This window comes from Macrobrachium rosenbergii, chromosome 19 (genome assembly GCF_040412425.1).
Source record: "Macrobrachium rosenbergii isolate ZJJX-2024 chromosome 19, ASM4041242v1, whole genome shotgun sequence".
Taxonomy (NCBI): domain Eukaryota; kingdom Metazoa; phylum Arthropoda; class Malacostraca; order Decapoda; family Palaemonidae; genus Macrobrachium; species Macrobrachium rosenbergii.
The window spans coordinates 27,731,657-27,746,656 of record NC_089759.1 but is presented as its reverse complement, the minus strand read 5'-3'; the positions used below and the strand labels follow the sequence as shown (position 1 = coordinate 27,746,656).

Below are 15,000 nucleotides of genomic sequence, written 5' to 3'. Positions count from 1 at the left end.
CCCGGGAACCCCACAAAAAGGTCGAAATGCTGTCCTGATTGACCCCCAGATGGCCGTTCTTGAGCACAATAATCCCCAGCCCATAAATGATTATCTGACGACCAGAGAGAAAATCAGCCTTGCATTGCAGGTTAGCCATGGATACGATGGCGAGCAAAGCAACAGCCACGTGACGCATTTCCAAAATGTTGACAAACAGAAAGGAGGGGTCGACGGAGGAGGGGGCGAAGGAGAACAAGAGAGAAGTTTCCCAAAGAGCACGAACAATAAAGAGGCTTCTCAGAGGAAGCTCGGCAACGAGCGCAAGGCCGGAGAATTTCGAGGGGATGACAAGGAACTCGAATTCGAGAAAATATCATTAAGGGGAGGAGTGAGTAACGCCGCCAAAGGGGATAAGGCACTCGAACGTGGGTTCTCCATTATGGAAACGGAGGCGAGAAGAACATACAGCCGCCAACTAACCAAGGCGGAAGTAGCACGGGCTGGAAGTTCAGGAAGGGCTGGTGGTCAAGGGCAACAGGGCTTTAATCAAAAGAAAAACGGGAAACGCGAGGGGTCTTTTCCCCGAGGAAAGGGAAGGGCGATTTCGGCAAACAAGAAGGCCTCTCCTCATTTCCAATTTCAAGAAGCATTGCCGAGAGATAGGGTTTTCCCATTAGGGAAAACTGATGGGGGGAAACTTGGAGAAATTTTAATTAATCCTCACATGCTGTCGGAGAACTCTTCGACAGACGACGTTATTAAGGATTCACCTCAGGAAAGTAGGGATGGCACCGAGAACCATGTTTTGAAGGGAAGCCATTTTAATCACCATGATCGATTAGCTTCACCGCGGGATATTCCATCTTCAGATGCAGGGAGGCAAAAGTTAACAACCCCTCATTATTTGTCGAACATCAGATGGAGATACAGAAAACACAACCATCCACATAAATCCTCAAGGAAAGAGAACGGGGACATCAGGAACTCCTCGATCTCTCATATAAGTAGTGAAAAAAAATTCTATTTAGAAAAGGTGGGAGGTCGAGGCAGACGCAACCTAGATGATAAATTAAGCAAAGCTAGGAATAAGAATATGGATAATCAGATGGCAGGAGCCAACTACAGTCACCCAGAAAGTAACCTAGCAACGAATATCTCTCTGGTCAAAAACAGCAGTCGCATTTATGCAGGCGAATATACAAAAAACCCTGTGGAATGGTATCCACTGGAGGGTTATGACGCAAGTGAGAGGAACGACGATTATTATGACCCAGACGACTATTGGGGAGAATCAGACCACTCTCACCAGTATGGAGGCAATAATCGGATGATTAACATGGATGACTTCCCAATGCAAAGCCTTGCAGTTCCTGGACAGAACAGGTAAGACACTAAAATGTCCAAAATTTGATAAAAGCCAGCGTTATTATGTCAGTTGTACCATTTGCTTATTATCTAAATTGATTTTTCATCATTAACCTCCAACTTGATGCCTAGACAGCAGTTTTGTGGAATATTTGAGCAACTTCCATGACGTTTAATACTTTAATAAAATCTGTAATTATATTACAAAATTATTTGTATGCATTTCTTTTGTATTGCTAACGAGATGACTGTCATTCCTTTTTATGATTTCATAACAATGACCTAAAATTCGAACTTGCTGCAGTTTTTACTATATTTTGGTTCTATATAAAATATAGAAATAGCTGAAGGTATCTGTAACTTTCATACGTGTATGTTCATCTCTTCTGGGATGACATTATTATGAAAATGTGTGGCTCGGTACTGTATGGTTCCCTTTATACCACAATTATAACTTTCTTTAGATGTTGCTCTACTGAGCCTAATGTACACTTCTTTCAAATTTTAGTTTTTAGGTCATTTTGCTTTCAAATGCATAGGCTAGATGGGTGGTTCTAAGAAGAAATCCAACGCCCTTCCATTTATGCTTTGGGGAGCTGACTGTTGCCTTGGTACTTTTTGTGACTTTTACGCGATGTGGAACCTTGCAACCAGTGGCTTTCTTGTACCTTGTGTGCCGTGGCCTCTCAGATTCCCGGAATTGCTTTTTGTTGGAGAAGGCTTTGAAGAGCACTTTCCGCCTCTTTTTAAGCTATTATTTATCTTCCCTCACTTTTATCTTATTCATTTTCTTTCTTCTCTGATTTGTAGGATATGGTTTCCATCTTGTGGAAATTTATTTGTTGTATGAATGGCGCTTCAGGTGTTTCTGAATTAAATAATATAATAACAATGTTTGTTGGCGGAAGATATTGTTCCTTTATCTGGGGTTCTCTGACGAACACACCGTTTTCCTAAAACTAATATGCCATCTGGGAATATTTTCGAACACACCTTATTTGCATAGTTTTAGACTGACTGAAGACTTTTCTCTAGAATAAATAATTTCATGTCTCGGAAACCAATACATAACAAAATACGCTGGGCAATTAAGCAATTAACTTGATGGGAAAGTGGTTATAGTTTAGAAAACCAAGATAGTTTAAAAATGACTTTTAACATACATCCCTTCGTTATTCCCTAATAAAAAACAAACACTCACAGGCCATTTGATTTAACATGACCCGGAACACAACAACATATAAAAGGTTATGCCATATTTTTTTTCTGCCCTTCAACCTTTTTTTTTTTTTTTTACCTCCATCAGTTTTCCCCTTCTTTCAATTATGTTTTGTTTTCGGGCAGGTGGGGGGCGTTCAGCGTCCCCTCCTTTCAATTATGTTTTCCTTAATTGATTGGAGTGTCTGTGCCCTTGTTGTGGCTGGTGGGTTGGGCTACATTATCGAAGGCGCCACGTAAGTGAGTGGTGCCATGTGCTCTGTGAAATGCCCTCAGCAGTGTCAGGTTAGGGTCCAGTTTTTAATATTTGTTGTTATTTATTATCTGTTATTTCTTGCACATTTTCACTCCTTTAGTGTATATATATATATATATATATATATATATATATATATATATATATATATATATATATATATATATATATATATATATATATATATATATATATAGTATATATATATCTGTATTGTATAAACGACATTTTCGCTGTTTCCCCATAGAAGAGGTGTGCCCAGAGGCGTTAATTTTTCGAGGACTGAGCAGTTCTTTTGGTGTGTGGTTTCTATTCTCGTACCCTTTCACCCACAATCCCCACATCACCCGAGACTACCCACAGTCGCTTAACCACAAAGCACATAATTTATTTCTCAGGCTAACCGAGATACAACGGAATTTTCAGGGAACGGACAAAAGTCGTTTCACCTTCACTGGACTAAACCCTGGTCTCATGCTGTGTGAAGTAACGCATACCGAAAAGATCAAGGCCGCCTATACAGTATTTAGCTTGCCAGACACTGTTCTAGTTTTTGTATCGAAGTGTCGAAAAACTGAAGCTCTTTATGACAGATGTTTCAAAAGTATTTTCCATTAAGAGACGTTCAGAGAAAGCGGTCTTATTTTTTGACGTTGAATTAGAATAGGATAAAATATCTCAAATATCCATTTGGAGCTCTTTTTAGCTTTCTAGGGAGAAGGAATTTTCACAACATTTATTCAGATAGTTTTGTCATTTCTGATAGAGATGATAGAGGCTGTGGATGCCAGTATGTCAGCCTAGTATCCTATGGTACCTCTTTCTGGGAACAGTGTTTTGATGAGCATTTTCACTCTTATCCTAAGTTGAGAGCAATTACAAGTAACTTTAGGGTAAATGAATAGAGATGCAAATGTACTGAAGCGATTGGTCACTTAGCAGGAGCCCAACAGGTAAATGGATAACTCTGCTATCAGAAACTATAATTCTGGTGTAGAACTTCCAAACAGCAATGGTTGGAGTTGATAAACTGATATAGCGGTAATTCAGGATTGGCATTTTGGCATGGTACCATGTCAGTCAAAACGGATGTTACAATAATTGAAATTACTGATGCATTTACTAGCACTGTGAGGAAGTCAGGCTATTATGTTCGTATTTTTAACACATTACTTACTTATAGATCTGTAAAACTGTAATTATGGTGTAGATTGACACTAGGTTCAGATATTTTTCTTCGCTGTTTTGGGAATATTGCTCTGTCTGAACGTTGGATCTGCGTCATTTCGAAAAATTTGTCCAAGTGTGGTTTCCTTTTTCCCAACAGTGGCACTTATAATGAAGACCACCATCAGGAGATATTTAACCTGGCTAGCTCCCATGAAGTTTATTTCATCAGGGAAAACCGCTACCGTTTGCATTACTTGTGAATGCGTGTTACTCATTTCCCAGATTATTGACATTCAAGTAACGCTGAGATGCGAAGAATTCATGATGTTTAATCTTGAAGGTCGTTCATCCTTTTTCCTCTAAGAGTGCTGAAAAGTGAAGTAGAAGTGAAATTGCTTCTTTGAATGCGGAGATTTTACTTTGCCCTCTTTATTGGTAATGGAATGAAAGTGGGATTAATTTGTTGAAGCTAAGTATGTTGATTTTTTTTTCACCATTCGCAGTTTCCCCTTTAAAGGAAGTGGCTCCATTTGGTTTAGACCTCCGGCTTTTAGCAAGTCTTTGTTTCGACTATTATTATTATTCTTTTTTCAGTCTTCGTAAGGATGTATACAATGATGTTAAATATAGCTGAGTCTACACTTATCATAAATACATTCATTTTCACATGCTGTTAAATATATTTTTGTTGTTTACAAAATTTAGCATAAGCATTCATTGACTTTGATCTGCACCCTGTTGTCCATCTTATTTTTGTTTCTCACATATGTGATTTTTTCTTCAGTGGCCTCTTTAACCATATTAAAGGACTATTTTCCTTGCTTCAGCATAAATGTGAGCACATCACATTTATATCCACTTGTATGGAAACGAATTTATAATTAATAATAATAATAATAATAATAATAATAATAATAATAATAATAATAATAATAATAATAATAATAATAATAATAATAATAGTCGCTATTGCCTCATAAACAGACCTATGTTCACTCAGGCTCAAGTTTCCTTGGTAATAACTTGCATCCTGATTCACACTTTAATGGACCAGGTCGGCCATTTAATTCCATCTTGCCTTTGTTGGTCAATAACGCAACCGTTCACCCAATTAAGATTGAGTGAATTGATGTGGGACGGTAGTTCGTCAGCAATACAAATGTTTGCATTATTTATGTATATATATATACATGTATATGTTTGTATGTATGTGTGTATGTATGCGTTTGTGTGCATTTATTATTGATACATATGTATGTATGTATGAATAGATATTATATATATGTTTGATATCTATATAAATGTATTATATGTCAATTGATTTATATATATATATATATATATATATATATATATATGTGTGTGTGTGTGTGTGTGTATATGTATATGTATATATATATATATATATATATATATTATATATATATATATATATATATATATATATATATATACAGTGTATATATATATATATATATATATATATATATATATATATATATATATATATATATATATATATATATATATATCTAATGTATAGCCTGTGTGTGTAATTGAGAATGAAATACAAACAACACAATAAGCTCAGAAAAACGAAATTTCTTAGAATAAAGCAGTAAATTTACTCTTTCTGTCTCTCGTGAAAAGTATTGGATGATGATGTTTAACCGGTAAATTAGTTTAGAAAAAAAAAATGTTGTTGCGCTCTTCTAAAATGGGATGTTTCAAATGTTGTTTATATGACACAATAACGGACTTTAATTCCTTTGTTTCCAGTGACTCCACTTGCGGCTGCTGGGGGACGGATCCCCCCCGCCCAGAGGTAGAGTGCAGTTGCTCTGGGCCAAACATGAAGTCTATTCCTGCTAATCTCTCGGAGGAGGTGTTCAGAATGTAAGTAAAATGATGTTTGCAGTTCGCCGATCTGTTGTGTGTATTTACAGTTCACACACGCAAACGCACATGTATGCATATAAATGTTTGTATACACACACACACGGACACACACATATATATATATATATATATATATATATATATATATATATATATATATGTGTGTGTGTGTGTGTGTGTGTGTGTGTGTGTGTGTATTATTTGGTTTTGCTACAAACATTAGTAAAGGTTCAGATTAATGTATCGTAATATAAGAAAGTCATTGCAACGCGGTCTTGAGTTCAGTGAGAAATCGACTTACTAAGAGACTTGCAAGTATTGATAGTATTATGTGATATATATGTGTATGTCAAAATAAATCACCCGTCCTCTCTATTTTACCGATCGGTATAAAATGCACGAGAAAATCTTGTTAAAAATGCATCTCTTTTTCTGCATTTTACATCTTACAAACATGGAGGGACCCGTGAAGGCGTAGTTGTTAACGGAAAATATCGTTTGGCTGTTACTTCAGTTCTGAAAGTGTTCTGAAAAGATATAACAGATGAACAATATTGCTCTGAATAACATTCATTGTTTTGTATCATTATATCAAAGAAGCATCATCAATCCATATTTCTAAATGATTAAGCCATTTTCTAGGCTAAGTATCACAATGGCAATGAAAACCATACGGGTAGATATTCAGTATGCAGAGACGTTTCCCGTCCTGTTAATGCCCCGTGCAAAGGTTGGAAAATGGCCCCACTCGACGTCATACAAAACGCGGAAGAATTTTAAAGTAGCCTGTTTTTTTTCTCTCTCTCTCTCTCTCTTTCTCTCTCTTTTTTCTTTTGCAAACGAAAAGTAGGATCTGGAAGATATAAAAGCAATTTAGGCTTAGTATTAATTATTCCTGTTTTCAGTTTGATATATTGAAATACTTCCTAAATGCTACAGTCTAAAAATTTCCTTTTTACGAAGAAAGGCCGCCCCCTCCTCTCCGGAAGTGGTCCATGAAGAACCCCCCGGTTTGCTCTGTGGATCAAACAATTCTGTCTCTGTTTCATTAACGCAATAATGAAATACGTTTCTTGTAATGCTTTGTTCTGGAGGCCCTAATAAACCGTATTAAGAATTTAAGGGGAAGTCTGACTTCATACTGCATAAAGTCTGTTGAAAACTTGTTCAGTTCCGAAAAACGTTAATCTTCTACGCCCAAGAAACCCATGCAGTCCAAGACCAGCTCAATTTAACAACACAACCAAAACAACAACAAAAAACCAGTTCAAGACGAAATACGCAGGTTAATCTGCGATCCAGAAAAATATAGCCTCTCTAGGCAGACGAGAACTTTATGGGTTGCTGGTTTATTAAATGAGGTATTGGGCGATCGAGATTGGTTTTTGAATCTCGCAATCTTCCCCGAGTGATCAAAAGTGACTCCCTCTCTTGAATGTCCCTTCTTGTGACCTCAAGTCGAGTGACTTGAAAGGGGCCAGACTCAGCAGATAAACTTCGCGATGATCTGAAATCTTCGAATAGGACGCTACTCAAAATAAAGTTTTCTTGTTATTTCCTCCATGTCACTTTTTTAATGTTCATGTTAAACATCATAAGAATGTAATGAATAACGTTATACGCATGGAACATTTAGTTAGTCTGAGCCGGAAGAATTCAGTGTAAATAAGTTGTTGGGCTGAAATCCACGTATGAGATGCTCCGCAAAACAGTCATTTTGTTACTTCATTTATTTCATTGAGTTTTTCAATCACATAAAAGCCAGAGGAATACTAATGTTAAGATTAAATATAGTTCTTAAACGTACAGATTACTATTATCATTATTATTTTTTATTATATTTATTTTTTATCTATTTATTATTATTTTTTTATTTTTTTGTCTATCACAGTCATCCGATTCGACTGGATGGTTTTTATAGTGTTGGGTTCCTGGTTGCATCCTGCCTTCTTAGGAGTCCATCACTTTTCTCACTGTGTGAGCTGTTTCTAGTAGCACACTCTTCTGCATGAGTCCTGGAGCCACTCCGGCATCTAGTTTTTTTAGATTCCTTTTCAGGGATCTTGGGATCGTGGCTAGTGGTGATCAGTTTCCACTGGCATATCCCATATCCTTATTTCTATTGTCAAGTCTTGATACTTATGAATTTTTTCTCTTTCTTTCTCATCTACTCTGGTGTCCCATGGTATTGCGACATCAATGAGTGACATTTTCTTCTTGATTTTATCAATCAACGTCACGTCTGGTCTATTGGCACGTATCACCCTATCTGTTCTGATGCCATAGTCCCAGAGGATCTTTGCCCGATGGTTTTCTATCACTCCCTCAGGTTGGTGTTCGTACCACTTATAGCAAACTAGCTGGTGTTTCTTGCACAGGCTCCAGGCTCCAGTGGAGGGCTTTTGCTACTTAATCATGCCTCTTTTTGTACTGGTTCTGTGCAAGCGCCGGACAAATTCGCTTGCTGTGTGGCTTATGGCCTCGTCTTTCATATTGCGCTTCCAGCATATGGGTGAGATGTTATTTCCATCCACTGTTCTTTGAACATATCTGGTTCTTAGGGCCTGATGTTGTGCCACTGTTAGTATTCCTTCTGTTTCCTTCTTGAGTTCTCCCCTTTGTAGCCATTGCCATGTTTCATCGCTGGCCAGTTCTTTAGTCTGTCTCATGTACTGTCCGTGCATTGGTTTGTTGTGCCGTTCCTCTGTTCTGTATATTTTTCTCTGTATATTTCTGGGTCTTCGTGTTTTTCATTCTCCTGTCTCTGTATATTTCTCGGTCTTCGTTATTATTATTATTATTATTATTATTATTATTATTATTATTATTATTATTATTATTATTATTATTATTATTGTTGTTGTTGTTGTTTAAACAAAGCGAAAAAATCAGGAACTAGAATTGCAGATTTCCACAACATAGATTTCTCATATTTGGAAAAATAATTATATATGTATTATAATATATATATATATATATATATATATATATATATATATATATATATATATATATATATATATATATATATATATATATATATATATATATAATAAATTCAGTGTTATTTGATGTATTCATCCATTCAATAATTTCACCATGGCTTATGATTATTTTTCCAAATGTGAGAAATCTGTATTGTGGAAATCTTCAATTGTAGTTCCTGATTTTTTCGCTTTATTCAACTTCTTTCTTCTTCTTCTTCTTCTTCTTTAACAACAACAATAATAATAATAATAATGTGTACGTTTAAAAAATATGTTTAATCTTAATACTAGTATTCTTCTGGCTTTTTACGTGAATGAAAAACTCGCTGAAATAAATGAAGTAAGAAAATGACAGTGTTTTGCGTAGCATCTCATACGTGGATTTCAGCCCAACATTTTATTTACACTGAATTCCTCCAGTTCAGACTTAACTAAATGTTCCACGTGTATAACATTATTCATTGTACTCTTATGATGTTATACATAACTATTATATAACTGACATGGAGGAAATAACAAGATAACTTGATTTCGAGCAGCGTCCTATTCGAAGGTTTCAGATAACCAAACCTTGCAACATGCCATAGCAACTGAGCCCTAGCCTTCGAATATTGGTTTGAGCTCGCTAGTTCGAAAACACTCTTATGTACATCTTCGGCTTATTTAACTTTTATATAACACTTATTTACCATTTAAATATCTATTACTTCACTGCTATCAGTCTTTACTCACACATTCGGTTTTATCTGTTCTTTAAGGTTAATCGTATGTGTATGTATATACAGTATGTGTATGTATATATATATATATATATATATATATATATATATATATATGGATATGTATATAGTATATATATATATAAATATATCTGGATATGTATATATATATATATATATATATATATATATATATATATGCATATATATATACATATATATACATATATATATAATATATACCGGAGATCCATAAATAACGACAATTATGCTTTAATCAGTTAAGCAATATATATTTGAAAGGCGCAGATATTTGGACCCGGACCCTTACCACCAAATGAAATTCGTTGTGGAAAGCGTTAGAATTGACTGTCTAAGTATACCTTAGTTTAACCAGACCACTGAGCTGATTAACAGCTCTCCTAGAGAGGGCTGGCCCGAAGGATTAGACTTATTTTACGTGACTAAGAACCAATTGGTTACCTAGCAACGGGACCTACAGCTTATTGTGGAATCCGAACCACATTATACTGAGAAATAAATTTCTATAAATTCCTCCAATTCTTCATTGATCGGCCATAGAACCGAACGCAGGCCCAGCAAAGTGCTAGCCGAGAACGATATCGACTCGTCCAACGAGGAACTTAGAGTTGACTGTCCATATTGTATCTGGAGTAAGGAAGGTGGAAACGGGGAGGATTGTAGAGATAAGAAATATAACGATGGAAAGGTAATAACAGAGGTTCTGGAAAGGAGAGACAATATCTAGAAGCTCACAGACGGTGGCGAGCATTTTGAGTGGCGGGTTGTCTTTACTTCAGAGCTAAAGAATGAATGCGGCATCGTCACTTGTCTTTATTTCTCTGAAGGCTTCCTTCTAGAGAAGAAGCTTTCTACTACTTTGAGGTATACTTAGATGGACTTCAGTAAGATGCATGTGAACCCCTCTCTCGATACCCTGGTGCCTCCGTAGGGGGTTAGTGTTTCAGTGCAATTCATGCGGTGCACTGTAGGCATTGCTTAAGGTTCTTTGCATTGTGCCTTCGGCCCCTAGCTGCTACCCCTTTCTTTCCATTTACTGTGCCTCCTTTCATATTCTCTTTCTTCCATCTTACTTTCCACCCTCTCATAACAATCGATTCATAGTGCAACTGCGAGGTTTTCCTCCTGTTACACCTTTCAAAACTTTTACCGTCAATTTCCGCTTCAGCGCTGAATGACCTCATGGGTCCCAGTGCTTGGCCTTTGGCCTAAATTCTATATTCAGTCAGTCAGTCAATACCCTGGCGCAAAAAGTCTTTAGGGTTAGATTTGGACAATTCATCTGGTGATTTTATCTCCACCTACAGAATTTGGTGCCTGGTTTGGTTTCTCCGTTACAATTCTTGAACCACAATACTGTTGTCTTGCTTGGGGCGCGTATGAAATAGACCTAAGGATCTAGCAGTGAATTTCCTTGAACTACTCAAAATACATGCAAAATTTCTATAATCCTTCAATTTGTATACTGTCTACTTCTCAGTCCTACTGTTTACAGTGCGACTTTCTTGACATATTGTAGGCCATACTAAAGGTGCTTCCTGGCGTCCCCTCGGGCCAGCTGCATTACTCTCTGCCTCTTAATTTTATTCCACTTCCTTTGACCTCTCCTTAGCTGGCTGTTCATCTCCTTAAACTAAATGTTACTTGTTTTTTCACATCTAGTATACTTATCAATACCTCGGACAAACCTTGGAGTACTATTATAGACTTTGTGGTCAAGTTAAATAAATTTTTAACGATAATAATGATAAAACGCAATGTGTATCTATATTATTATTTTTTCTGTGTGTTACACAGGTAGTTTATGAACAGTGAACTCGACGCACCACAGAATCTTAGATAAGAGTATGCTGAATAACATTCTTTACGTGGTTTATCATAAGTATGAAGCATTTGCGAAATTACTTGAGTAAGACTAATTTTTACGGGAAAGGTAAACTAATAATAACAGAAGAAGAAGAAGAAGAAGACGACTAATAATGATGATGATAATATTATGGAACACCTGGATATTGACCATGAACGAAAACACGATAACTCTCATTAACGCTTTTATTATAAGCTATTTTTGGTATCCAGTATTCCAATTAATTCTTGAAAAGTCATCACCGATGAGTATTAAATCATGTATGAGGTAAAATTCCGCCATTATCTTATTGTAGTGTATCTTTAATGACACTTCAGCGGTAAGAGACATGAATGTAATAAACTTAAGAGAATAACAAAACATATCAAAACACCGCTCCCATGTGTTTCAGATCCCCCATGTAATGCTGGCAACTTATAAAACATTATCAAAAACTTTTTTTTATTTATTCCTGATCTATTGTTCTTAGATATTTTATTTATTTCGGATCTATTGTTCTTAGGTATTTTAAGAGCAGTCCTAAAATTCTCAATAAAATGTTTAAAGCTTCAGCAAGGTGATACTTTGATTTTTTCAGTAATGGCTGATCAAAACTATACCGATTGGTATTATCCCCTACGGGATAGTGCCATCAGTGCACCCCCTGCGATGCACTGTAAGCATTACTTAAGGTTCTTTGCAGTTTCCCTTCGGCCCCTAGCCGCAATCCCTTTCATTCCTTTTACTGCACCTCCGTTCATATTCTCTTTCTTCCATCTTACTTTCCACCCTCTCCTAACAATTGATTCATAGTGCAACTGCTTTGAGGGTTTCCTCCTCTTACACCTTTCAAACCTTTTTACTGTCGGTTTCCGTTTCAGCTCTGAGTGGCCTCAGGTCCCAGCGCTTGGTCTTTGGCCTAAATTCTATATTCGATCTATCTGTCGAGCGGTATTATCTACTTTAATGAAATACGCGAGAGGTAAGGAAGTAGTCAAGCCCAAATGCGAATCACTCCATATTTCTTTCGACACTGGACACCTCACCCATGAAGAAACGTCAGATGATAGAACCTGAATCGTTATTAATTACCATAAAATTGACTGGTAAGTCCACCAAGTCACTAGGGCTCACTTGATGGGTTCTTTTTTATACGAATAGAAATTAGAGTACTGAAAATTGGAAAGGAAACGAGGGAGAGCCCAAAAAGGGAGAAAGGAAAAAGAGAAAACACTCAACAGTAAAAAATGAAGATTGGGGCTTACAGGCACAATGCAGAAAGGCTAATATACATTTTCTGTTTACCTGGTGGAATACACCATTAGCTTATTTCAGTTTAACTGTAATGCCACTCTGCTCCGATAAGACATGGATGCAGTATACTTGGAGAAATAACAAAACTTGCAGCAAAACACAGCTCCCGCATTTATCTCAGACACTTGTAATGCTAGCAGCATAGAAGACATTGTTTCGTCCAAGAACCTCTCCGTGGGTATCTGAACTTCAGCTGGAAAACAGAATGTTGCAGAATTTAATATATCATTGAGCAGTTGTTACCTGTGCCCCTCAATATAGCCTTACCTTATTCAATTAAGGTACGGACTTTCATGAAGGTGTCCTCCCCCTCTCATTAATAACATCTGCTCCTTGGCCAGTCCCAGCTGTTCGTCTGTTACTCACACTTGTCTCATTCATATGTGGGGTCTTAACGACGCTGTGTCCATTCATTCCTCTCTCTCTCTCTCTCTCTCTCTCTCTCTCTCTCTCTCTCTCTCTCTCTCTCTCTCTCTCTCTCTCTCTCTCTGTGCTGTCGGTTGTACCATGTGTAAAGCTTTAGTCGTTGTTGCTCCTCTGTTCCGTATATTAGAGGTTTGACTTACTTGCAGTTCAGGTTATAATTAAGCAGATCTGGTGAAAACAGCTATAGCTCTAGATAATTAATCTGCTATTTATAAAATTTTTCAAGTTAACACTCAGTCTTTATGTTATCGTATTCTAGCCATTCTTTTATCTAGCTAGCCTGCTTATATGACAATTTTGTGCTGCTTAAAGGAACACGATACGAGCAGATGATCGGACCTAATTCTGACCTGAAGTGATGTAATTTTGACCTAACGTCTAAGAAATATGGGGTTTAATCACGAGCGCTGATTTTTCTACCATTTATTAGCTTATACTCTTTCTAGAAGTTGGATAGAATCGCCTAAGAAATAAAGTTCTCTCCGTTCTCAGATGTTTAATGAACTTGACTTCTTTTTCAACGAAATGTTCGGAAGACCGCCGAGAAGATTTAGCAGTAAAGTTAGGCTTTTTTTTCAGTTTTTGGAGTTGCTGATTGAAATTAAGGCGTGATAGGGAAGACTGGCAAAGTGAGGATGTTCCACAGAGTTTAAAAAAAATGGATCATTCATCATTTATATCAAAATTATATATTCATTTTTGATAAACATATTTCTATATGCCCTTGACCTGTCTAAAAAAAATAGATAATTCATCATTTATATAAAAATTGTTATGTTCCATAAAAAATTTACTTCTGTGTCCCCTCGATATTCTACGAATATGACCATTAATTGATTGTAATTAACATAAGCTTCCGGCTTTGCATAAGCAATTGATATCTTTAAGTTCATCTCTTTTAATCAGCCACTGATGCACGTGGATGTATTCAGCAATTTTTCACTCCATTTTTGTTGGAACACTAATCTGCTCAAAAACAAAAATATTTTAAAAGATTAATCGATGGTTTATAATTAACGATGTAAAAAAAATTTTTTCCCTTTAATTCTGCACTTTCAAGGCTCTGATAAGTCAAGTATTTGTTGATTTTTACCTTAAGTTTTGATATCTCGCGTTATTGCTAGTATTTATTAAATCAAGGGACGTTTGTTAGTTAATTATTACTGAACTTGAATTTTCCTTTGTTCCGTAAAGGTAATGGGATAGACAGTAACCAAAGCAAACTGGCAATATTTTGAGACAAAATAGTCATAATATATGAAGCCTAACATAGCAAGCCATCAAAATTTCAGTAATTTATGTTGATTTTCCCTTATTCTTCGATGAGCAGTTGGGGCGCTCAGCACTCTCCTTTTCCATTAGGTTCTGCTCAGTTGATTAGAGAATTTGCTACGCTACATGTGACACCTGGGTTGAGTTAGCGCCTTATTTACTAGCCTTCAGTCATTGTTCTTTTATCTCAAGGCTGCACCTTGGTCTCCATACTGTGCCATTTTTAAGGAAGTTTCAGTAACATTTACCTTTACTTATTTTAGTCATTGTTATTTGTCAGTCATGTCGAGGAGCTTGATTTCGAGTCGGTTTGTTTGTATTTAAGTAGAATTATGCAAATGGCAGCTGTGGTTGGAATTTTACTCAAATGTAGCCGAAGGTGGGCCTCGTAGCTGTTAACAGTTGGTTAGGTTTTAAGGGAGATGAGAAAGTAACTTTTGGGCTGAAGGCTTTCTGGAGGGATGGATTGCATAACCTGGGAGGTTTTTGCCGTCTCTGAAAGAA

General features: G+C 36.5%; 1 protein-coding gene across 3 annotated transcripts in view; it reads left to right on the top strand.

Annotated features, from left to right (window-relative positions):
- Lgr1 (Leucine-rich repeat-containing G protein-coupled receptor 1) overlaps positions 1 to 15,000 on the top strand; it is a 291,303-nt gene that overhangs the window by 150,929 nt on the left and 125,374 nt on the right. For all 3 annotated transcript variants that reach the window (XM_067121367.1, XM_067121366.1, XM_067121368.1), the window contains 2 exons: positions 1 to 1,365; positions 5,771 to 5,887. The exon at positions 1 to 1,365 is cut by the window's left edge and continues 179 nt beyond it. In XM_067121367.1, coding sequence (XP_066977468.1) covers positions 1 to 1,365; positions 5,771 to 5,887 — 1,482 coding nt within the window. The remainder of the gene's footprint in view (positions 1,366 to 5,770; positions 5,888 to 15,000) is intronic.